The following is a 26,191-nucleotide window of genomic DNA, read 5'->3' on the forward strand; positions in this document are numbered from 1 at the left end:
TAGCTGCGGTAATGTTCCTGCCCCACCTCACAGATGAGGAATTTGAAGCTGACAGGGCTGAGTCCCTTGCACAAGGTTATCCAGCCGGCAGTGAGGGACCTGGGCTCTTGAACGATCAGCGTGCTCCGCCTCTGAGATTCAGCTAAGCTCCTGTATCACCTGCAGTACATCTTTGGGCAGGCTGGGGAGAGCATCCCTCACCACTACGAGCCTGCACAAGAGGACTTCCTCCTCACCTAGAAATTTGTCCCCACTGTGGTCAAAATCCCCTTTTGCAGCTAAAGTTCAATGGCTCCCCTTACAGAGGTATGGGGAAATCTGTATTTATAGATATTTGGACTAACTACCTTGGGAAATCAAAGCAGCTCAATTATACTGCACAACCAAGTGCAAATTACTATTTGTCTGTGAGATCAGCACCTCCCATTTGTATGTGGCAATTTACAAAGCCCACCTTTGAGGGCCTAATTCTCACTGTGATCCAGGGAAATACATTGCTATTATTATCATTATTGTTATTATTGCTATTCAGCTTACAGATGGGAAGGGACTTGACAGCTAAAGGACATGCTCAAGGTCACACTGCTGGCGAGGGACCATGCTGGGACTGCCAGCAGACTCTCCTGCTTCTCTCAGCCCGGGTTCTTTCCTCTCCACCTTGCATTCTCGATGGGGCATGGGACAGTGCCCCCAGGGGTGAAAATTGGTTCTTGGAGGAGCAAAATTCTTAGTCTTTTAACGTATAAAGCGCAGATGTACACACATTATATAAACAGATAATGACATGTCTGCATAATTAAAATTTCAGGAGGAGGGTGATTAGTGGAAAGATATCTACAAAACCTCCTTAATGGGGTTGTGATGCAAAAGAGTTGGAGAAATACTGCTTCACACCACAGCAGCCTCCCTGTCTTGGCTAGGACTGTTACTTATAATTAATACATTTCTTCTCAGAAAGTGTAGACACTGGGGTCTGTTTAAAAGATAACTCTTGAAAACAATAAATTAGTGAAGTCTGTCTCTTTCTTGGTCTTTCCACTGTCTCTAGACTGCATAATTGATATTGATGAGGACATGCCGTGATTTCTGTCCGACAGAAACTGGCAAGTTACATGAAAAAGGGTAACACTACCTTCAGTGGATACCTTAAACACACTCAAACATACATACACACACACACACATATACACACACACACACACACGAACCATTTGCTACCTCTCCCACGGGAAACATCAAAGGAAAAAAATAAATCAATTCATGTAACACATTTGCTTCTACAGGAGATTCCATTTCCTTCATGCCAAACCTAAAGATCTTTGTGAAACATGAGAACCTTTTTGAATAAATACTTGTAAAGGGCCTAGACAGCTGAAAAATGGATAACCTCATATGACATGAGGGCCCTTTAAAAGACTTCTCCTCTACTTAAATATTCATGTTTCAATTAAAACGTACACCTACTTTATTAACCACACCAGGCCCGGGTTCAGATCAATAACAGCAGCACTAGATGGAATTCTAATGAAGATAAACAACGCCGAGTCCTCCCCAGCTTCCCCTGGGCACAGATGCACAAAGCCTCCTTTCACAATTTGCTCCAAGATATTTTACAGTCACCTGCCTCATGCAAATGAAGAGCTTCATGTTTATTCATGGTGAGAGTTACAGACCACCTTTCATTCCCTAGGCCAGCTCAGCTAACAGAGCGCCCTCTGCACCACTACGCAGTTGAGCTGGCCTAGGAAGGGGACTTCTGAATATCTAATTGTCCCCTGAAAAGCACGCATAGAAAGTCAGTAAGCTGGAAGCAGTTTGGGGAGCAAACATATTTCCCTTTTTCATTCATGCGATCCCTGCCTCTGAGCTTTCAAACAATCCTTTTTCTATACCACACCATAATCCATCAGATGTGACGAGTTAGAGGTTATTTTCCATGGATAACCTTCCAGGGGATTTCTCAGGATGTTTCCTCCGTCAAGTGTCCTGCTCTCTGATTCTTCCTACTGAATTGATATTTTCACCCATTGACTCGGAAGAAGCTGGTAGCTTAGCCAGAGGCAGCTGCAGCTTTGTTTGATGGGCCTGGGTTCTCCCCTTGCACAGCCTCTCCTCTTTCAAGGGATGGGTTCTCATCTGCGAGCCTGAGTATAAACTCTATCATGTGTGCTTTGCTTCTTATGCTGCCGGGTAACGTTTCAAAATAGTGCTTTTGCTCTAGAGTGACTACATTTTTCAAATCATTAGTTTCTTCCGTTTTGGTAATTTGAAAGCATGGCAAAGTCATTTGATCTTGGTTTTTAATGCCCATTCTGATAGTATCTAAGGTAACACTAATGCTATGAGCAAATATTTTGATGGTATCTAGAAGGCTCAGCCATCCCTGGAGAGGTCTGGGCAACCAGGTAATTGCTGGAGAGGCCTTAACTCTTGCCAGCCATTAAGTACATGAAAACTGTGGGACCTGCTGATTTTTAGGCTGCTACTCAGGGCTTGTCACGTGGAAAACCAAGGTACTTAATAAAGTTGTTTGGAGAAAGACACCACCAAATTTTCAGCTGAAACCTTATTTCCGCCAAAGTTAAATGAGTTGTTTAATTCTGTTCAGAACTTAATTGGGGGTACATAGACAGCTTCACTTTTCTTTCTTCCCTTTTTTTAACATAATGGCCAAAAAATGTCTTCTTGTGAAAAGGGCAATTTACTCATATTGTAGAGACAGGATCTGTCTTATTACATACAAAAAGAACACTTTACAACTGCATACAATATTTTACTTCCTCAAAGTCTTTTTACATTTATTACTTCAACTTAAGGTCACACCACCATAAGAGACAGCGATGGAATACTGGTATCCACTTTTTTTTTTTTAAACTTTCAGGCATAGAGCTCCTGAGTAGAAGAATCAGGATTAAAGTCTGGGCCTTGCAGACCAACAGACACACTACTTCATCAAGGCATGCCATGAATTAGTGACGTGTTACATGTTCCAACTGACGGTAATTCTATGGACACAATTCACTTTTAGTGATCAAATCTACCCTAGTGAAAATCTTCATTGATAGCACCCCAAGGATTTAATTGGCATGTGGTGCAGTTGGGCGCTGGGATAACAGGGCTTTCAAAAGCCCCCAAGGTGATTCTAATGTATGGGCAGGTTGAGAAACGCTGCTACACACAGGTACAGATTTTGATGTACATACATTATTTGAATTTTTAAAGTAGAACAGTCAGCCACAAAATCATTAAATGAGATTCCCATACCTGAAACAGCCAAATCACTTGCGTTCTCTTTCCTAAACCCTGCCCCCGCTCAAAAATAAAGGCTTCAAGAGACCTTCAAGATGGTGGAGGAGTAAGATGTGTAGATCACCTTCCTCCAGACAAATACATCAGAAATACATGTACATGTGGAACAACTCCTACAGAACACCTACTGAATGCTGGCAGAAGAACTCAGACTTCCCAAAAGGCAAGAAACTCCCCACATACCTGGCTGTGTGGCTGACAGGGTCTTGGTGCTCCGGCTGGGTGTCAGGCCTGTGCCTCTGAGGTGAGAGAGCTGAGTTCAGGACACTGGTCCACCAGAGACCTCCCGGCTCCACATAATATCAAACAGCGAAAGCTCTCCCAGAGATTTCCATCTCAACGCTAAGACCCAGCTCAACTCAACGACCAGCAAGCTACAGTGCTGGACACCATATGCCAAACAACTAGCAAGCCAGGAACACAACCCCACCCATTAGCAGAGAGGTTGCCTCAAATCATAATAAGGTCACAGATACCCCAAAACACACCACTGGATGCAGTCCTGCCCACCAGAAAGACAAGATCCAGCCTCAACCACCAGAACACAGGCACCACTCCCCTCCACCAGGAAGCCTACACAACCCACTGAACCAACCTCAGCCACTGGGGACAGACACCAAAAACAACGGGAACTATGAACCTGTAGCCTGCGAAAAGAAGACTCCAAACACAGTAAGTTAAGCAAAATGAGAAGAGAGAGAAACACACAGCAGATGAAAGAGCAAGGTAAAAACCCACCAGACCAAACAAATGAAGAGGAAATACGGAGTCTACCCGAAAAAGAATTCAGAATAATGATAGTAAAGATGATCCAAAATCTTGGAAATAGAATAAATACAAGAGATGTTCAACAAGGAACTAGAAGAACTAAAGAGCAAACAATGATGAACAACACAATTAATGAACTTAAAAATTCTCTAGAAGGAATCAATAGCAGAATAACTGAGGGAGAAGAACGGATAAGTGACCTGGAAGATAAAATTGTGGAAATAACTACCACAGAACAGAATAAAGAAAAAAGAATGAAAAGAATTGAGGACAGTCTCAGAGACTGCTGGGACAACATTAAACACACCAACATTCGAATTTTAGGGGGCCCAGAAGAGGAAGAGAAAAAGAAAGGGACTGAGAAAATATTTGAAGAGATTATAGTTGAAAACTTCCCTAATATGGGAAAGGAAATAGTCCATCAAGTCCAGAAAGGGTAGAGAGTACCATATAGGATAAATCCAAGGAGACACACGCCAAGACACATATTAATCAATCTAACAAAAATTAAATACAAACAAAAATATTAAAAGCAGCAAGGGAAAAACAACAAATAACATACAAGGGAATCCCCATAAGGTTAACAGCTGATCTTTCAGCAGAAACTCTGCAAGCCAGAAGGGAGTTGCAGGACATATTTAAAGTGATGAAAGGGAAAAACCTACAACCAAGATTACTCCACCCAGCAAGGATCTCATTCAGATTCGATGAAGAAATTAAAACCTTTACAGACAAGCAAAAGCTAACAGAATTCAGCACCACAAAACCAGCTCTAAAACAAATGCTAAAGGAACTTCTCTAGGCAGAAAACACAAAGGAAGGAAAAGACCTACAATAACAAACCCAAAACAATTAAGAAAATGGTAATTGGAACACACATATCGATAACTACCTTAACTGTAAATGGATTAAATGAACCAACCAAAAGACATAGACTGGCTGAATGGATACAGAAACAAGACCCATACATATACTATCTACAAGAGACACACCTCAGACCTAGGGACACATACAGACTGAAAGTGAGGGGATAGAAAAAGATATTCCATGCAAGTGGAAATCAAAAGAAAGCTGGAGTAGCAATTCTCACATCAGACCAAACAGACTTTAAAATAAAGACTGTTACAAGACACAAAGGACACTACATAACGATCAAGGGATCAATCCAAGAAGAAGATATAACAATTGTAAATATTTATGCACCCAACACAGGAACACCTCAATACATAAGGCAACTGCTAACAGCTATAAAAGAGGAAATCGACAATAACAAAATAATAGTGGGAGACTTTAACACCTCACTTATACCAATGGACAGATCATCCAAAATGAATATAAATAAGGAAACAGAAGCTTTAAATGACACAATAGACCAGATAGATTTAATTGATATTTATAGGACATTCAATCCAAAAACAGCAGATTACACTTTCTTCTCAAGTGTTCATGGAACTTTCTCCAGGATAGATCATATCTTGGGTCACAAATCAAGTCTTGGTAAATTTAAGAAAACTGAAAGTGTATTAAGTATGTTTTCTGACCACAGTACTATGAGACTAGGTATCAATTACAGGAAAAAATCTGTAAAGAATACAAACACATGGAGGCTAAACAATACACTACTTAATAACCAAGAGATCACTGAAGAAATCAAAGAGGAAATCAAAAAATACCTAGAAACAAATGACAATGAAAACATGACAACCCAAAACCTATGAGATGTAGCAAAAGCAGTTCTAAGATGGAAGTTTATAGCAATACAACCCTACCTCAAGAAACAAGAAACATCTCAAATAACCAACCTAACTTTATACCTAAAGCAAGAAGAACCTAAAACCCCCAAAGTTATCAGAAGAAAAGAAATCATAAAGATTAGATCAGAAACAAATGAAAAAGAAATGAAGGAAACAAGAGATCAGTAAAACTAAAAAAGATCAGTAAAACTAAAATCTGGTTCCCTGAGAAGATAAACAAAATTGATAAACCACTAGCTAGAAAAAAAGGGAGAAGATTCAAATCAATAGAATTAGAAATGAAAAAGGAGAAGTAACAACTGACACTGAAGAAATACAAAGGACCATGAGAAATTACTAGAAGAAACCATATGCCAATAAAATTGACAACCTGGAAGAAATGGACAAATTCTTAGAAAAGCACAACCTTCCGAGTTGTGAACCAGGAAGAAATAGAAAATATAAACAGACCAATCACAAGCACTGAAATTGAGACTGTGATTTAAAATCTTCCAACAGGGCTTCTCTGGTGGCGCAGTGGTTGAGAGTCCGCCTGCCGATGCAGGGGACATGGGTTCGTGTCCCGGTTTGGGAAGACTCCACATGCTGCGGAGTGGCTGGGCCTGTGAGCCATGGCCGCTGAGCCTGCGCGTCCAGAGCCTGTGCTCCGCAACGGGAGAGGTCACAACGGTGAGAGGCCCGCGTAGCGCAAAAAAAAAAAAAAAAAAAAAAATTCCAACAAACAAAAGCCCAGGACCAGATGGCTTCACACGCAAATTCTCTCAAATATTTAGAGAAGAGCTAACACCTATCTTTCTCAAACTGTTCCAAAATATAGCAGAGGGAGGAACACTCCCCCACTCATTCTACGAGGCCACCATCATCCTGATACCAAAACCAGACAAAGAAAGAAGACTACAGGCTAATATCACTGATGAACATAGATGCAAAAATCCTCAACTAATACTAGCAAACAGAATCCAACAGCACATTAAAAGGATCATACACCATAATCAATTGGGTTTTATCCCAGGAATGCAAGGATTCTTCAATATATGCAAATCAATCAATGTGATAAACCATATTAACCAACTGAAGGAGAAAAACCATATTATCATCTCAATAGATGCAGAAAAAGCTTCTGACCAAATTCAACACCCATTTATGATAAAAACCCTGCAGAAAGTAGGCATAGAGGGAACTTTCCTCAACATTCTAACCTCACACTGGTCAGAATGGCCATTATCAAAAATCTACAAACATCAAATGCTGGAGAGGGTGTGGAGAAAAGGGAACCCTCTTGCACTGTAGGTGGGAATGTAAATTGATACAGCCACTATGGAGAACAGTATGGAGGTTCCTTAAAAATCTAAATATAGAACTACCATAAGACCCAGCAAACCCACTACTGAGCATACACGCTGAGAAAACCATAATTCAAAAAGAATCATGCACAACAATGTTCACTGCAGCACTATTTACAATAGCCAGGACATGGAAGCAACGTAAGTGTCCATCAACAGATGAATGGATAGAGAAGATGTGGCACATATATACAATGGAATATTACTCAGCCATAAAAAGAAACGAAATTGAGTTATTTGTAGTGAGTTGGATGCACCTAGAGTCTGTTATACAGAGTGAAGTAAGTCAGAAAGAGTAAAACAAATACCGTATGCTAACACATATATATGGAATCTAAAAAAAAAAAAAGCGGTTCTCATGAACCTAGGGGCAGGACAGCAATAAAGATGCAGACATAGAGAATGGACTTGAGGATATGGGGAGGGGGAAGGGTAAGCTGGGATGAAGTGAGAGAGCAGCATGGACACATATACACTACCAAATGTAAAATAGATAGCTAGTGGGAAGCAGCTGCATGGCACAGGGAGATCAGCTTGGTGCTATGTGATCACCTAGAGGGGTGGGATAGGGAGGGTGGGAGGGAGACACAAGAGGGAGGAGATATGGGGATATATGTATATGTATAGCTGATTCACTATGTTATAAAGCTGAAACTAACACACCACTGTAAAGCAATTATACTCCAATAAAGATGTTAAAAATAAATAAATAAAAGCTTCAATGAAATAATTATGGGGCCACTTGTGTGCCAAGGTATCCAGCTCTGGTTTAGCTCTTCCCATGACAATGAATAATGCATGTTCTGAAATACTGGTTATAAAAGTCAAAAACACAGAATACAAACTCAATGGTCTGAACCAATGGATTACTCTGTGGAGACTACTATATTGAGAAACTGTAAGAAAGTACCTTTCAAAGAATAAATATTTTAACCACTCTCTCATTCTACTTCTCTTAAATAAATAAAAAACATCGCATCTGCTGCTTCCCAGGTCTGGAGGAGCAGGAAGACAGCTGCTTTTCCAGACACTCGCTTCCAGCAGCAGCATTAACTACCAAGCACTAGGTATCTACCAACTAGTGTCCCCACCAAGGTGAGTTGTAGAAGAGATTCCTGTGTCTGCTGGAATCTGATATTGTTTGTTGGAAAAAATCACAATTTTAGAGTGAGGGATACTGCTTCTCCAGTAATGAGCTAAAGAAGGCAGATAGCTAAGCCTTTCTTACAGAACCCTGGGTCTCAGGTCAACAATTAAATCCACCATCTATGCTTCCATTCAAAGTGGTGAAAGCCTGAAAAGATGTCCAAGAAAGTTCAAAGAAACTGTGTCTCACGTTGGGCTCTTTTAAGATACTTCTGAATTCCCATTTGGACAATCTTAGGAAACAAGAAAAACGTTAAATCCACCAGTAACACCAAACCCACATTTGTTCCTAAATTCAATCTCTTCTGATACCAAGTTAATAACAAGAAGAAAAGTGAACTGATTAAAATTTCAGCTTTTCTCTCTTCTCCAATTTATTATCTGGTAAAGCAAAAGGTGGCTGATAAGCAGCAGGAAAAATCAGAAAAGACATTCTTCACATTGAACTAGAGGCCCTCACACAGGGCCCTTTTTTTATTGTTGTTAAGGCCAAAGAGACAAAAAAGAGAAATAAAAGAAAAAGGACATAATTATATCTGAATTTGAGCAACCACTAGCAGAACTCTGCAACAGGTATTATGCTAGTCTACCAGCCAAAAGAACAACAAAAAAGCTCATCTGTCCATGTTTCATTAATTTAATTTGATACCCACAGCTACAAATCTAATGTACTTACAACTTAAATACACATTATGGTAAGCAGAATAATGGCTCCCCGTTGATGTCCATATTTTAATCCCCATAATCTGTGAATATATTTCCTTTTATGGCAAAAGGGAATTTAGGTTGCAGGTGAAATTGAGGTTGCTAATCAACTGACCTTAAAATAGGAACAATTACCCTGGATTATCCACGTGGTCCAATGTAATCATAGGGGTCCTTACAGGTGAAAGATGGAAACAGAAGAGGGATCAGAGTGATAAGTAACGTGGAAACGACTGAACCTGCAGTTGCCGGTTTTGAAGATGGAGAAAGAGGGCCATTGAGACAAGGAATGCAGGCAGTTTCCAGAATCTGGAACAGGCAATGAAATGAATTCTCCCCAAGAGCCTCCAGAAAGGAACATAGCTCTGCTGACACCTTGATTTTAGCCCTGGGAGACCCATTTTTGGCTTCTGAATTATGGAACTGTAAGATAATAAATTTGTATTGTTCACGCCACTAAGTTTGTGGCAATATGTTCCAGCAGTATTAGGAAAGTAATAATACACGTGATAAAAAGTATATCACTGATAAACTTTTCTGGTTACAAAAGGAAGGCATGCATAGTATTCGAAAGAGAAAAGCAGACATAGTTAATGCAGAAAATTGAAATGCCTTGTCATACCCATCCCTGATCCTCCTCGGATATCCATTCTTAACCAATGAATGGACATGTGGAGTGGGACGCTCTGCCTCCAGCTGCCTGCCCACGGCCATAAACTACCATCCCTACTTGGCAGCAGATGTGTAACATCACAGCTAGTTTACAATTGTCCAATGCAAAAAGATGGCACTAGGGCCACATTAAGAAACTGTACTGGAACCTGGCTCTTAGATCTTGCTGCAGGAAGTTTTTGCAGCCATATAAGTTAACTACAAAAAGGTTTCCGCATGACCCTTTGGGAGGGTTGCCATCACCTAGCAGGACCTCACCTGAGCAACGAGAATATCACCTCCACCAACCTGAGTACACAGCCACCATGAATAACACAGACGTGAGAGCCATGCTCGTCTCCTTCCTGAAGCCCCTCTCAGCAACTCCAGACTGAGGCCTCTGGTTTATTTTGTTAACAGTGTATGTATTCTTGGGGCTTCATGTCCTAAACTTGTAAGTTCTACAGAAATTGTCTAAGTACTCATTCCCTTGAGCCATCCCTTTGCAGGAATTTGGTAATGTTTTCTATATACCTTATCTGTGTATAGATCAACAGCAATAATATTTGATTTTATCATTTACAGAAATGCAGATTTCTGTAATTCTGGAGAAGCGGGATGAATGAAATGCCCTCAGCAGATGGATAGCTCAGTGCCAGAACACATGAGAGTCAGTGAAGTCTCCTTCTCTTGGAGGAATAAGTGTCCCAGGACACAAGAGCTGAGGACTGGATGGCTTTGAGAAACAGTGCAGTACAGGAAGAGTTGAACTGATCCAGAAGCAATGTGGCCATAGCAATTTCAGAAACTACTGATTTTAACTTTCCCCTTTTTTTTTGGCCTGATTGAACAAAGGTCTCTGTGCTCCTTCTTCCCTCTCTCCCAAGGATAATTGCACCTGAACTGCAAAGTCCTTCATAATCAAGCGAAGTACACTCAGGAGGCTGCAGTTAACAATCAGAAGGGAATTAATGGGCTTCTTTCCTCCACCTCCCCTCCTGAATCACGTCTGACCTTGGCTATAGTTGCTCAGACACTTGAAGCCCCAGCATGCAATTTACAGATCAGTGTTTTCCACAGAGGGGAGTCCCTGGGGCCTATTTCAATGAGTTAAATAGATGGCCCAGACAAATATATAAAAGGACCGAAGATCACTTAGGCCAGTATACAGAGTAAAAAACAATCAAAAAATTTTGTAAAAGTGATTATAACCACAATGAACAGCAATAGGATAAACATGAAGATGTAAAATAGGGCATCAAAATCACAAATTGTAGGGGAGGGGAGTAAACACTGTAGATCTTTTAGAATGTGTTTGAACTTACACGACTGAACTTATCAGCCTAAAGCAAGTCGATACAGTTATGATACTCGAAAACCATGGTAACCACAAATCAAAAACATGCAACAGATTCACAAAAACGGAAAAGAAAGGAACTGATTAGGTGGCTCAGAATGACTGGGATGGAATGGCGTTCTCTGCTACAACTGCAGGTGAGATCATTATATTGATGGAGACTGTCAGGTTCTAACCTTGGGGAAGGCTTGGGGAAGAGTGTCCTCTTTCCAGTTTTCTTTCTTTTTAACCAATATTGGTTCAAGATGCCATGGACCAGAAATATGGTGGGAAAGAGGACTGGGAGGCAAAGACCAACAAGAACATCAAGTGACGCTGGAATTCAGATATTATGTTATGCCCCAAGCACAAACCCATGAAGGCCCCACGGGATGACTGTGAGACCAGACACTTAGACTCTTAGAAACAGTTATGCCCCCAGTACCAGGTCAGCAGGCATGGGTGATGGGGCCAACCGAACCCAGAGTCACATACAGTAGCAAACCAGAATGATTAAAGACCTAAGCGTACCTGTCCCAACCATCAGTTATTACTAGCCATGTCATGATTGCTAACAAGGCTTTGATCCAAGGATAAAGATTTTGTTTATCTTGAAAAGTGTACACAATGCTTTTGCTTCCTTTAAGTTGGTCAGCACTCTTCTCTCCACCCAACATTCATTCACAAACAGAAATGTGAAATTCACACTCTTCAAAAAAACCAAATGCTTTCTGTAAACCGACATGTTCCATATAAACTCACTCAACTCCCTGAAAGAGGTCTTGCATTTTAATACTCGTTGTGACAGAGCAAAGGGCAGTTATCTCAGTGCAGCCATAACCCACAAAGAAACCAAGTGACCACAGCAGCCTTCCTCATCTCATTCTCTCCCTGGCAGCCACCTTCACAGGTGGAGTGGAGGCATTTTCCCCACTAGATCTGTAATAACAAGGCATCCCGGACCAAGGCTTTCAAAGGAAAAAGTTCATCTTATCAATATTTCTCAAGAAAGGGTCTCTGCTGGTGGTCCCTGCTTAGTAAGCCAAAAGGAACAAAGCTGCTCCAAGCTTATCCCTAGAGAGATAAGAGCATCACTGGCACACAGCTTCCTGTCTGTATAGGTATGCCTTTCCTTCTCCATCCTTAACGTCACCTAAAATCACAGTCGTCCTCATTCTCCTTCCACACCCAGCGAAAGGACCAAGCAAAGGTGGGTGGGCCTCCACCGGGGACACAGGAAGCTTCTGTCTCTGCTTCAGATTCTCCTTACCTTGTTGAAGTCTTCAGAGGTTGCCCTCATTTCCTTCCATGTCTTGTTCAGGAGCTGGATACAGATGCAGAAAAACTCCTCGAAGGATCTGTCGTGGGTGAAGAACATCGGGTGGAAATCGTTGCAGGTCTCACTAGCTGGAGGAAAGAGGAGGGAAAGAAGGGAGGAAGTCTGAGAAGGGAAATGAGAGGATACAGACACATGCTCCAAAGGGAGATGACGAGAGGCATATTTGGCTCAAGCCACAGTGGAAAAAAAGGCATTTTGAAAAGGCAACCAAAGGGTAGTCACCATGAAACTTCACAGTTTAAGGTCAGATGGTCAGACCTACCCTTAGGCACATATTTTGACCGAAGGAAGTGAGCTCCTAACTCACTCCATGATACGATCCTTATGGCTTTGGTCCAGGATCCCTGGTGTTGAATATGGGCTCTGCATCTGCCTTCTTGACCTTATAAAGGTTATTCAAACTGCCCTGTCAGTCACAGCTCTTCCATCACCCTTAATTTCCTACTTCTCAATAGAATAACTGGCAGAAGATGAGTTTTCCCAAAAACACAATTAATTGCAACTTTGAAAATAGCATCCTTGATTATTTCTCCAGGAGGCTGTTTTTCCTCTTATGGCATTAATTAGGGATATTTGAGATAAGTAGGGGATATTTGAGATCATTAACCTCAGACACCATTAACCATTTGTTTTACATTCTCAGACACAGATGGCTGGAGGTCAAAGCAACCCAAGTGGCTTTGAAGGCTGCAACTGGTTCAGTCCTGGACCAAACCCTGAGGTCAGTCAGACTGCCTTCAAGCCACCCCATTACAAAGCTTCCTTTGTAATGGTTAGACCCAGTGCTCTGAGTTCTAGGTATGGCCACCTCTCTCCTCCTTCCCAGACCAGTACACCAGCCCCTTCCTTCTCAGCTCTCTGTCAAGCTGACCTCTTTATAGCCCTTCTACGTACATTCATTTGATCTTCAGAATGCATCTTACTGTTCATGTCTTAAGGGATGAGGACACTGGAGCCCAAGGAAGTAGGCTTTGTGACCCCCCAAAACAAGATTCTAAAATCTTTTTCTTTAAATATAAGCTGTTACTTACAGTGAAAGAATTCTGATTTTAATTGGAATCTATTTAAAGACCAATTCGGGAGGGAGGAGAAGATGGCGGAAGAGTAAGACTCGGAGATCACCTTCCTCCCCACAGATACACCAGAAATTCATCTACACGTGGAACAACTCCTACAGAACACCTACTGAACGCTGGCAGAAGACCTCAGACCTCCCAAAAGGCAAGAAACTCCCCACGCACCTGGGTAGGGCAAAAAGAAAAAGAAAAAAACAGAGACAAAAGAATAGGGACGGGACCTGCACCAGTGGGAGGGAACCGTGAAGGAGGAAAGGTTTCCACACACTAGGAAGCCCCTTCACGGGCAGAGACTGCAGGTGGCAGAGGGGGAAAGCTTCGGAGCCGCGGAGGAGAGCACAGAAACAGGGGTGCGGAGGGGAAAGCGGAGAGATTCCCGCACAGAGGATCCGGTGCCGACCGGCACTCACCAGCCTGAGAGGCTTGTCTGCTCACCCGCTGGGGCGGGCGGGGCTGGGAACTGAGGCTTGGGCTTCGGTCGGAGAGCAGGGAGAGGACTGGCGGCGAGAACACAGCCTGAAGGGGTTAGTGCACCACGGCTGGCCGGGACGGAGTCCAGGAGAAAGTCTGGACCTGCTGAAGAGGCAAGAGACTTTTTCTTCCCTCTTTGTATCCTGGTGCGCGAGGAGAGGGGATTAAGAGCGCTGCTTAAAGGAGCTCCAGTGACTGCGCGAGCCGCGGATAAAAGCGCGGACCCCAGAGAAGGGCGTGGGATGCTGGGGCTGCTGCTGCCGCCGCCAAGAGGCCTGTGTGCGAGCACAGGTCACTGTCCACGCCCCTTTTCCGGGGAGCAGGTGCAGCCCACCACTACCGGGGTCCCGGGATCCAGGGACAGCTTGCCCGGGAGAGCGCACGGTGCACCTCGGGCTGGTGCAATGTCATGTCGGCCTCTGCCGCCGCAGGCTCGCCCCGCCCTCCGTGCCCCTCCCTCCCCGAGGCCTGAGTGAGCCGGAGTCCCGGAAGCGGCTGCTCCTTTAACCCCATCCTGTTTGAGCGAAGAACAGATGCCCTCCGGCGATCTACACGCAGAGGCGGGGCCAAATCCAAAGCTGAGCCCCGGGAGCTGTGAGAATAAGGAAGATAAAGGGAAATCTCTCACAGCAGCCTCAGAAGCGGCGGATTAAAGCTCCACAATCAACTTGATATACCCTGCATCTGTGGAATACATGAATAGACAACGAATCCTCCCAAATTGAGGAGGTGGACTTTGAGAACAAGATTTATGATTTTTTCCCCTTTTCCTCTTTTTGTGAGTGTGTATGTGTATACTTCTGTGTGAGATTTTGTCTGTCCAGCTTTGCTTCCACCATTTGTCCTAGGGTTCTGTCCGTCCGTTTGTTTTTTTAAAAATTTTTTCTTAATAATTATTTATTTTAATAACTTTATTTTATTTTATCTTACTTTTATTTTACTTTATCTTCTTTCTTTATGTCCTTCCTTCCCTCCTTTATACAGTGAATCATCCCAAATTCAGGAGGTGGACTTTGAGACCAAGGTTTATGATTTTTTCCCCTTTTCCTCTTTTTGTGAATGTGTATGTGTATGCTTCTGTGTGAGATTTTCTCTGTATAGCTTTGCTTCCACCATTTGTCCCAGGGTTCTATCCGCCCGTTTTTGTTTTTGTTTTTAAAATTTTTTTTCTTAATAATTATTTTTTACTTTAATAACTTTATTATATTTTATCATACTTAATTCTATTTTACTTTATCTTCTCTCTTTCTTTTTTTCCTACCTTCTCTCCTTCTTCCCTCCCTCCCTCATCTTCCTTTCTTTCTTTGTACTTCTACTAATTCTTTCTTTCTAGTTTTTCTCCCTTTTATTCTGAGCCGTGTGGATGAAAGGTCCTTGGTGCTACAGCCAGGAGTCAGTGCTGTGCCTCTGAGGTGAGAGAGCCAACTTCAGGACAATAGTCCACAAGAGACCTCCCAGCTCCACATAGTATCAAATGGTGAAAATCTCCCAGAGATCTCCATCTCAACACCAGCACCCAGCTTCACTCAACGACCAGCAAGCTATAGTGCTGGACACCCTATGCCAAACAACTAGCAAGACAGGAACACAACCCCACCCATTAGCAGAGAGGCTACCTAAAATCATAATAAGTCCACAGACACCCCAAAACACACCACCAGACGTGGACCTGCCCACCAGAAAGACAAGATCCAGCCTCATCCACCAGAGCACAGGCACTAGTCCCCTCCACCAGGAAGCCTACACAACCCACTGAACCAACCTTAGCCACTGGGGACAGACACCAAAAACAATGGGAACTACGAACCTGCAGCCTGCAAAAAGGAGACCCCAAACACAGTAAGATAAGCAAAATGAGAAGACAGAAAAACACACAGCAGGTGAAGGAGCAAGATAAAAACCCAACAGACCTAACAAATGAAGGGGAAATAGGCAGTCTACCTGAAAAAGAATTCAGAATAATGATAGTAAAGATGATCCAAAATGATGGAAATAGAATAGACAAAATGCAAGAAACAGTTAACAAGGACCTAGAAGAACTAAAGATGAATCAAGCAACGATGAGCAATGCAATAAATGAAATTAAAAATACTCTAGATGGGATCAATAGCAGAATAACTGAGGCAGAAGAACGGATAAGTGACGTGGAAGATAAAATAGTGGAAATAACCGCTGCAGAGCAGAATAAAGAAAAAAGAATGAAAAGAACTGAGGACAGTCTCAGAGACCTCTGAGACAACATTAAACGCACCAACATTCGAATTATAGGGGTTCCAGAAGAAGAAGAGAAAAAGGGACTGAGAAAATATTTGAAGAGATTATAGTTGAAAACTTCCGTAATATGGGAAAGGAAATAGTTAATCAAGTCCAGGAGGCACAGAGAGTCCCATACAGGATAACTCCAAGGAGAAATACGCCAAGACACATATTAATCAAACTGTCAAAAATTAAATACAAAGAAAACATAGTAAAAGCAGCAAGGGAAAAACAACAAATAACACACAAAGGAATCCCCATAAGGTTAACAGCTGATCTTTCAGCAGAAACTCTGCAAGCCAGAAGGGACTGGCAGGACATATTTAAAGTGATGAAGGAGAAAAACCTGCAACCAAGATTACTCTACCCAGCAAGGATCTCATTCAGATTTGATGGAGAAACTAAAACGTTTACAGGCAAGCAAAAGCTGAGAGAGTTCAGCACCACCAAACCAACTTTACAACAAATGCTAAAGGAACTTCTCTAGGCAAGAAACACAGCAGAAGGAAAAGACCTACAATAACAAACCCAAAACAATTAAGAAAATAGGAATAGGAACATACATATCGATAATTACCTTAAATGTAAATGGACTAAATGCTCCCACCAAAAGACACAGAGTGGCTGAATGGATACAAAAACAAGACCCATGTATATGCTGTCTACAAGAGACCCACCTCAGACCTAGAGACACATACAAACTGAAAGTAAGGGGATGGAAAAAGATACTCCATGCAAATGGAAATCAAAAGAAAGCTGGAGTAGCAATTCTCCTATCAGACAAAATACACTTTAAATTAAAGACTATTAGAAGAGATAAAGAAACTACATAACGATCAAGGGTTCGATCCAAGAAGAAGATATAACAATTGTAAATATTTATACACGCAACATAGGAGCACCTCAATACATAAGGCAAATACTAACAGCCATAAAAGGGGAAATCGATAGTAACACATTCATAGCAGGGGACTTTAACACCCCACTTTCACCAATAGACAGATCATCCAAAATGAAAATAAATAAGGAAACACAAGCTTTAAATGATACATTAAACAAGATGGACTTAATTGATATTTACAGGACATTCCATCCAAAAACAACAGAATACATATTTTTCTCAAGTGCTCATGGAACATTCTCCAGGATAGATCATATCTTGGGTCACAAATCAAGCCTTGGTATATTTAAGAAAAGTGAAATTGTATCAAGTATCTTTTCCGACCACAACGCTATGACACTAGATACCAATTACAGGAAAAGTTCTGTAAAAAATACAAAAGCATGGAGGCTAAACAATACACTACTTAATAACGAAGTAATCACTGAAGAAATCAAAGAGGAAATAAAAAAATACCTAGAAACAAATGACAATAGAGACACGACAACACAAAACCTATGGGATGCAGCAAAAGCAGTTCTAAGAGGGAAGTTTATAGCAATACAATCTCACCTTAAGAAACAGGAAACATCTCGAGTAAACAACCTGACCTTGCACCTAAAGCAATTAGAGAAAGAAGAACAAAAAACCCCCAAAGTTAGCTGAGGAAAGAAATCATAAAAATCAGATCAGAAATAAATGAAAAAGAAATGAAGGAAACGATAGCAAAGATCAATAAAACTAAAAGCTGGTTCTTTGAGAAGATAAACAAAATTGATAAACCATTAGCCAGACTCATCAAGAAGAAAAGGGAGAAGACTCAAATCAATAGAATTAGAAATGAAAAAGGAGAAGTAACAACTGACACTGCAGAAATACAAAAGATCATGAGAGATTACTACAAGCAACTCTATGCCAATAAAATGGACAACCTGGAAGAAATGGACAAGTTCTTAGAAAAGCACAACCTGCCAAGACTGAATCAGGAAGAAATAGAAAATATGAACAGACCAATCACAAGCACTGAAATTGAAACTGTGATTAAAAATCTTCCAAGAAAACAAAGCTCAGGACCAGACGGCTTCACAGGCGAATTCTATCAAACATTTAGAGAAGAGCTAACACCTATCCTTCTCAAACTCTTCCAAAATATAGCAGAGGGAGGAACACTCCCCAACTCATTCTACGAGGCCACCATCACCCTGATACCAAAACCAGACAAAGATGTTACAAAGAAAGAAAACTACAAGCCAATATCACTGATGAACATAGATGCAAAAATCCTCAACAAAATACTAGCAAACAGAATCCAACAGCACATTGAAAGGATCATACAACATGATCAAGTGGGGTTTATTCCAGGAATGCAAAGATTCTTTAATATATGCAAATCAATCAAAGTGATACAGCATATTAACAAATTGAAGGAGAAAAACCATATGATCATCTCAATAGATGCAGAGAAAGCTTTCGACAAAATTCAACACCCATTTATGATAAAAACCCTGCAGAAAGTAGGCAGAGAGGGAACTTTCCTCAACATAATAAAGGCCATATAGGACAAACCCACAGCCAACCTCGTCCTCAATGGTGAAAAATTGAAACCATTCCATTAAGACCAGGAAAAAGACAAGGTTGCCCACTCTCACCACTCTTATTCAACATAGTTTTGCAAGTTTTAGCCACAGCCATCAGAGAAGAAAAGGAAATAAAAGGAATCCAAATCGGAAATGAGGAAGTAAAGCTGTCACTGTTTGCAGATGACATGATAACTATACATAGAGAATCCTGAAGATGTTACCAGAAAACTACTAGAGCTAATCAATGAATTTGGTAAAGTAGCAGGATACAAAATTAATACACAGAAATCTCTGGCATTCCTGTATACTAATGATGAAAAATCTGAAAGTGAAATCAAGAAAACACTGCCATTTACCATTGCAACAAAAGAAAATATCTAGGAATAAACTTACCTAAGGAGACAAAAGACCTGTATGCAGAAAATTATAAGACACTGATGAAAGAAATTAAAGATGATTCAAATAGATGGAGAGATACACCATGTTCCTGGATTGGAAGAATTAACATTGTGAAAATGACTCTACTACCCAGAGCAATCTACAGATTCAATGCAATCCCTATCAAACTACCACTGGCATTTTGCAAAGAACTAGAACAAAAAATTTCACAATTTGTATGGAAACACAAAAGACCCCAAATAGCCAAAGCAATCTTGAGAACGAAAAATGGAGCTGGAGGAATCAGGCTCCCTGACTTCAGACTATACTACAAAGCTACAGTAATCAAGACAGTATGGTACTGGAACAAAAACAGAAAGATAGATCAATGGAACAGAATAGAAAGCCCAGAGATAAACCCACATACATATGGCCACCTTATCTTTGATAAAGGAGGCAGGAATGTACAGTGGAGAAAGGACAGCCTGTTTAATAAGTCGTGCTGGGAAAACTGGACAGGTACATGTAAAAATATGAGATTAGATCACTCCCTAACACCATACACAAAAATAAGCTCAAAATGGATTAAAGACCTAAAAGGCCAGAAATTATCAAACTCTTGGAGGAAAACATAGGCAGAACACTCTATGACATAAATCACAGCAAGATCCTTTTTGACCCACCTCCTAGAGAAATGGAAATAAAAACAAAAATAAACAAATGGGACCTAATGAAACTTCAAAGCTTTTGCACAGCAAAGGAAACCATAAACAAGACCAAAAGACAACCCTGAGAATGGGAGAAAATATTTTCAAATGAAGCAACTGACAAAGGATTAATCTCCAACATTTATAAGCAGCTCATGCATCTCAATATTAAAAAAACAAACAATCCAATCCAAAAATGGGCAGAAGACCTAAATAGACATTTCTCCAAAGAAGATATACAGACTGCCAACAAACACATGAAAGAATGTTCAACATCATTAATCATTAGAGAAATGCAAATTAAAACTACAATGAGATATCATCTCACACCAGTCAGAATCGCCATCATCAAAAAATCTAGAAACAATAAATGCTGGAGAGGGTGTGGGGAAAAGGGAACACTCTTGCACTGCTGGTGGGAATGTGAATTGGTACAGCCACTATGGAGAACAGTATGGAGGTTCCTTAAAAAACTACAAATAGAACTACCATATGACCTAGCAATCCCACTAATGGGCATATACCCAGAGAAAACCATAATTCAAGAAGAGTCATGTACCAAAATGTTCATTGCAGCTCTATTTACAATAGCCAGGAGATGGAAACAACCTAAGTGTCCATCATCTGATGAATGGATAAAGAAGATGTGGCACATATATACAATGGAATATTACTCAGCCATAAAAAGAAACGAAATTGAGCTATTTGTAATGAGGTGGATAGACCAAGAGTCTGTCATACAGAGTGAAGTAAGTCAGAAAGAGAAAGACAAATACCGTATGCTAACACATATATATGGAATTTAAGAAAAAAAAATGTCACGAAGAACCTAGGGGTAAAACAGGAATAAAGACACAGCCCTACATGAGAATGGACTTGAGGATATGGGGAGGGGGAAAGGTAAGCTGTGACAAAGCGAAAGAGAGGCATGGACATATATACACTACCAAACGTAAGGTAGATAGCTAGTGGGAAGCAGCCGCATAGCACAGGGAGATCAGCTCGGTGCTTTGTGACCGACTGGAGGGGTGGGATAGGGAGGGTGGGAGGGAGGGAGACACAAGAGGGAAGAGATATGGGAACAGATATATATGTATAACTGATTCACTTTGTTATAAAGCAGAAACTAAAGAAAAAAAAAAGACCCCAAATGATAGAATGTTAAGCTCTGGAAACCCAGGAGATGAGGATGGAGTGGGGCGGGAGTAGGGTTTACAGCAGAGAACTTCTGTACTTGGGGAAGACCCTGGTGCCCACCGTGTAGTTGAACATGAATTCTACTTAGAGAGGATCCTCGGGTGAAGGCCCCTGTTGAGTGAACCCTGATCAAACCTAAGAGGACATGCTCTGCTTTGGTAGGGACACACTTATACACAAACCTCTTCTATCTTCACACTTTATCATAGTAAATTCTGTTTTCTTCCAGAGAAGGTAAGGGCATAGGCTAGCAACAGCTTGCAGTCATGCAGAAAAGGTTTGGGTCTGAGGGCAGAAGGTTTGAGGTCAAGTCCAGCCCATGACAATGAGAAGCTAGTCACTTCACCTTTCTAAGCCTTGATTTTCTAAACTAAAATATGGAAATGAAACCTCCTTTGCCTTCCCCATAGGCTATGGAGAGGCTCAAATGACACGATTCACAGGAAAGTGCTTTCAAAGGATAAAAGTTGGAGCAAGGCGGTGGTGATAACAATGAATGTCGTGGCAGCATATTGTTTCCAGGAACATAGGCTGTTTTTTGATTCCTCCAATTCTTAAGTCAAGCCTGTTACATCTCAGAAATTAGAGGCAAGAACATATAAGTCATCCCACTCCAGCTCATTACCAGTAGAGATGGCAAAAGTGACATTCTGACCTGACACACAAAGCTATTTAAGAAACTTGAAAGTAAACACAGGATTATGTGTTTGCTGCCCTGGGCAATGAGCTGTCACTTTCATAAGCACTGAAGCCAATAAAATTTACCAGTCTACAGAAGCACTTTAAACCACTATCACCATACAAAACCTCATTATTAATCACATTATGGTGGTATCTTTTGGGGGGCTAGTGTGATTATATGTGTACTTTATGCCCTAGTTAAAGTTTTATGGGACTACTGGAGCTGAGCTAGCCAAACAAAACTGAGACCAACAAGCTCCTCTCTTGTTTGGGTGAAGAGGGAGGGAAACAACATCGTTAATAACAGGGATTGGGGGTACAGAAGATTGTGTATAACTCACCAAGGGCTCTACAGGCGTTATCTTCACAGCAACCCAGGAGGTAGGCATGATGCTTATCCTCATTGTATATATAAGACAGGTGAAACTTGGAGAAATTAAGCCTTCCATCATGAGCCTTTTTTTAGGTGGCTCCAAATGAGCACTGGAAACCCACAGTTTAGTTGACACAGCAGCAGCTTCCTGCCTTAGTTGATATCAAGAGCTCAGGGCATTTCCTTGTGATTGCTACTTTGAAAATTAATTTCTCCACCCACACTCCTAGATCTCCTTGGATTCCTCCTTCAACAGAAACCAGCATCCTGACCTGCAGTCCAGTGGGGCTCACAATAAGTGGCCAGCCAGCACCAACAGGTGACAACACCTGACCATGTGACAGTACCAACAATGGCCATGCCACTGTCACCAGCCACATGCCAGGCACCATTACTGTTACTTATTATATCAAGCCCCTAGGAAGATAACATCAATTTCTTTTTATAAAATTAGCAATAGGACAGTTAGAAAATTGTCCAAGGTCACATGGCTTTCAAGTGGCAGAGATGGGATTCAAACTCAGGTCGACTTGGCTCCAAAGCCCATCATTATTGCAGTGACAGGACCAGGAATCACACCCAACATTCTACACCAGAGCCAGTGTTTTCAACCTCCACATGAGGATGGCTTTGCCATCATCCTAAGATTCTTTGAGACGCATCCCTTGGGATGAGGAATGGGCAAACAGCAAATCAAAACAATTTGTTCCTTCACATGTTACAAAAGAAACAATGAAAAGACTGATATATTTTGGGATTTTACATCCTTAAAAGGATGTTCCTGTATTAGAGGAAAGGAAAAAGTAATAAGTATTAATACTTTTTTCCTCAAAAACATTCAAATTGCAGATATTCAGGATTGAGGATGATCGAGCAGGAAGGACTGGTCCATATTATCTGCTTCCCTCTTTTATTTTGCAGGTAAGAGTAGTGAGAAAGGCAAAATGGCTTGCCCAAGAGTTCATGATGGTGGAAAAGGGGCAAAGATGCTGGGAGCCAGGCTGCTGGGGTTCAAATCCTGGTTCTTTTGCCTACTGCTGAGTCACCTGGACAAGTCATTTAATCTGTCAGTGTCTCAGTGTTCTCATCTGTAAAGTGGGGGCAACAGTAGTATAAACTTCATCAGGTGGCTGTGGGGATTAAAAGGGAACAGTGACTACAGGGAGAAGCTCAATGCAAGTGTGAGCCAACAGGATTATGATGCTCCTCATCATATAGCAAGTGGACCCTGGCCCAGGCCATCCCAGTGATAAACGTGAGCTTGTATCAGCTCACAGGGATGGCCTGACTCTCATGAACAGGGTCCTTAACTCAGAGGTTTAAACAAACAGATAAAAACAGAGAGGGGGAGGTTTACTACTGCGTTTTAAGGAAAATAAAAACTCTTTTTGAGGAAAAAAACAGTGTTGAATTTGGAGGCAATGATTTTATACATGAAATTTAAAGAGAAGTTTTCAATGGGACAAAAATAGCAAGACTTTTCAGAAACCAAAATTTTTTAAGCACACTATTTTTAACACAATGAGATTCTCTTTTATAAAAAAAGAATCAACTTACTGGTCTTTTAAGTCTGGAATATTAAGGTATTTTCAGGGCTGAGGGTGAAATGGGTTCTTATTAATTTACTGACATCTAATTCATTTATAAATAGGCCAACTTTGAAAGCTTCTATAATCCACACACCTTTGTTTTAAAAATAAAAAATAAGAATGCTATATACTTATGTAGCATTTTGCCTTTCAAAGTAGATTTGTTCCCATTTTTCATTGCATAATGTGAAGTGAGGCAGGTATCATCATTGGAGGCTCAAAGAACAAGGGCTACTGCAGTGCAGCAAGTAAACAATGAAAGGCGCGTACAAAGAAAGGGTTCTAGTGCTGCCTTGTGACCTTAGAAGGTCACCTCAGCTCCAGTGCTCCAAGTTTCTTACCTGTAAATGGGCTGGTAAGGTTCCTGCCAAGTCTAAGATTCTAAGACATTACACACACGCACATACAAACACACACACCACGTAATGTATTTTTAAGTCCCTAATATCCATCAATAATTATAGAACTTGGAGATTACACCTGCATTTAACCTTATGTCCTAAAGTATTATTTCCTTGAATGACAGGATGGCTACACATTTCAGTTAGGGTGTTAGGGCATCAAAGTGGCATTTGAAAGGCTTAGAAAATGTTTGATGAGCTAGTTTACTCTTCCTTTCATAAGAAACTTGTTATTTGTTTTCAGCCCCTTTCAATCTATTAATATCACCTAATGCAGACCATTACATAAGAAAATTACATGACTAAAGATAGAATGACAAGATGACACAGGCAAATGCACGTAATTTCTGCACTTTCAGGGGAATTTTCTTAGACAAACATAATTTTTGACATGCTGAAAAGCTCTGTCCCATGCTTTCGATGACCCTTGTTATACTGAGACTGTGAACCTATTTGCAAGTGAATACAGGGACACATGTTTTGGAGGCACTAGGCAAACTTTGAGTATTTTTACCATGAAATAATGAGCTATTTCAACTGCAACAGTGTTTGGAAATGGTGCACTTTGAAAGAGAGATAAGCACTGGCCTAACACAAAGGGCATTTTGTTTTAAAATTCTGAGCTACAGGAAGAAGGGGATAAATCATAAACACAAAAGCATTTAATACATGAAAACTGCCAGAATGGCTGTAAAATCTTACTAGGTATCCAAACCGTGGAAAACTCAAACTAGAACTCTTTGTGGCTCTAGGGTCAGTCTGGGTAATATACCCATGAATTCTCAGATGCAATGTCTCTTTATACCTTTGCAGAAAATCTTACCCTCGTGACCTTTGAGTTTCTATTTTTAGAATGGCTATTCTTTAATAGCTTGGTTTTGGAGTTTTGGTGCTGTGTAGGAAGATGCTAAAAGTTCAAAACCTTTTGTAGGTGGGAGAGGTGAAAAGGCGAAGAGAGTGAGGACAAAGAATGTGAAGTTCCCCCACTGCTGAGCTCTGCTAGTGTAGAAGCTTCCACCCCTGCTATTTCAGGACGGGGGATCAGAGGCTTGAAAGCTGCTCAGCTCTACCCAGCCCCTGAAACCTGGTTTAACAGAAGTCTGGATATTCTTTTCTATCCTCTCTCATGCTTAAAAATAGTATGAAATCGACACTAAAATGACACACCGTCTAATCCAATGCTTCATTGTTCACTTTCCTTCTGGGGCTTTTTTTATGGACATGGAGAGAGAAAAAAATACCGACTAGTGTTAGGACTGAAAATCAGACACTAGCATCAAAAGAGAGCCGACTCACCAAGAATGACCTGAGGCCACATCCCAGGCACACAGTTATGTGTTAATAAAAGAGCAGGTTCTAGAGCAAGGTCGGCCTGGGTGCAAATCTTGGTGTCCCTACTCAGTAGCAATGTGACCTTTATCAACTTACCCTTCCTCTGGGCCCCAAGATTTTCATTATAAAAAAAGAAAATGCATCTTATCAGATTACTGCTAAGATTAAATCTAAAGTGATACATGATTCACATATAACTGAGATAAAACAAGCATCAGTAAGTGCTAGTTGTTACCAGTTTTAATAGCAAAATAATTATTATTGTACTTAGGTAAAATGACAAATTTGGAGGAATTATACGTGCGGATAGAAAGACATTATAAAATTATAATAATTAAAATAGCTTGATATTGGTCCATGAATGGAAAAACAGAACAATAGAATAGGATAGGGAGTTCAGATATAGTCTTTTTTTTTCCACCATCTTTATTGGAGTATAATTGCTTTACAATAGGTGTTAGTGTCTCCTTTATAACATAGTGAATCAGCTATATATATACCTATATTCCCATATCTCCTCCCTCTTGTGTCTCCCTCCCACCCTCCCTATCCCACCCCTCTAGATGGACACAAACCACTGAGCTGATCTCCCTGTGCTATGCAGCTGCTTCCCACTACCTATCTATTTTACATTTGGTAGTATATATAAGTCCATGCCACTCTCTCACTTTGTTCCAGCTTACCCTTCCCCCTCCCCATGTCCTCAAGTCCATTCTCTACATCTGTGTCTTTATTCCTGTCCTGACCCTAGGTTCATCAGAACCTTTTTTTTTTTTTTTTTAGATTCCATATATATGTGTTAGCATATGGTATTTGTTTTACTCTTTCTGACTTACTTCACTCTATATGACAGACCCTAGGTCTATCCACCTCACTACAAATAACTCGATTTTGTTTCTTTCTATGGCTGAGTAATATT

The 26,191-nt window shown here is 40.9% G+C and overlaps 1 protein-coding gene across 9 annotated transcripts in view; it reads right to left on the reverse strand.

The window, feature by feature from the left end:
• Positions 1-26,191, reverse strand: part of ELMO1 (engulfment and cell motility 1) — an 813,276-nt gene that overhangs the window by 162,619 nt on the left and 624,466 nt on the right. For all 9 annotated transcript variants that reach the window (XM_081244556.1, XM_081244561.1, XM_081244557.1 and 6 more), the window contains one exon: positions 12,283-12,419. In XM_081244556.1, the coding sequence (XP_081100682.1) occupies positions 12,283-12,419 (137 nt within the window). The remainder of the gene's footprint in view (positions 1-12,282; positions 12,420-26,191) is intronic.

Source organism: Mesoplodon bidens, assembly GCF_964165515.1.
Source record: "Mesoplodon bidens genome assembly, chromosome: 9".
NCBI lineage: Eukaryota > Metazoa > Chordata > Mammalia > Artiodactyla > Ziphiidae > Mesoplodon > Mesoplodon bidens.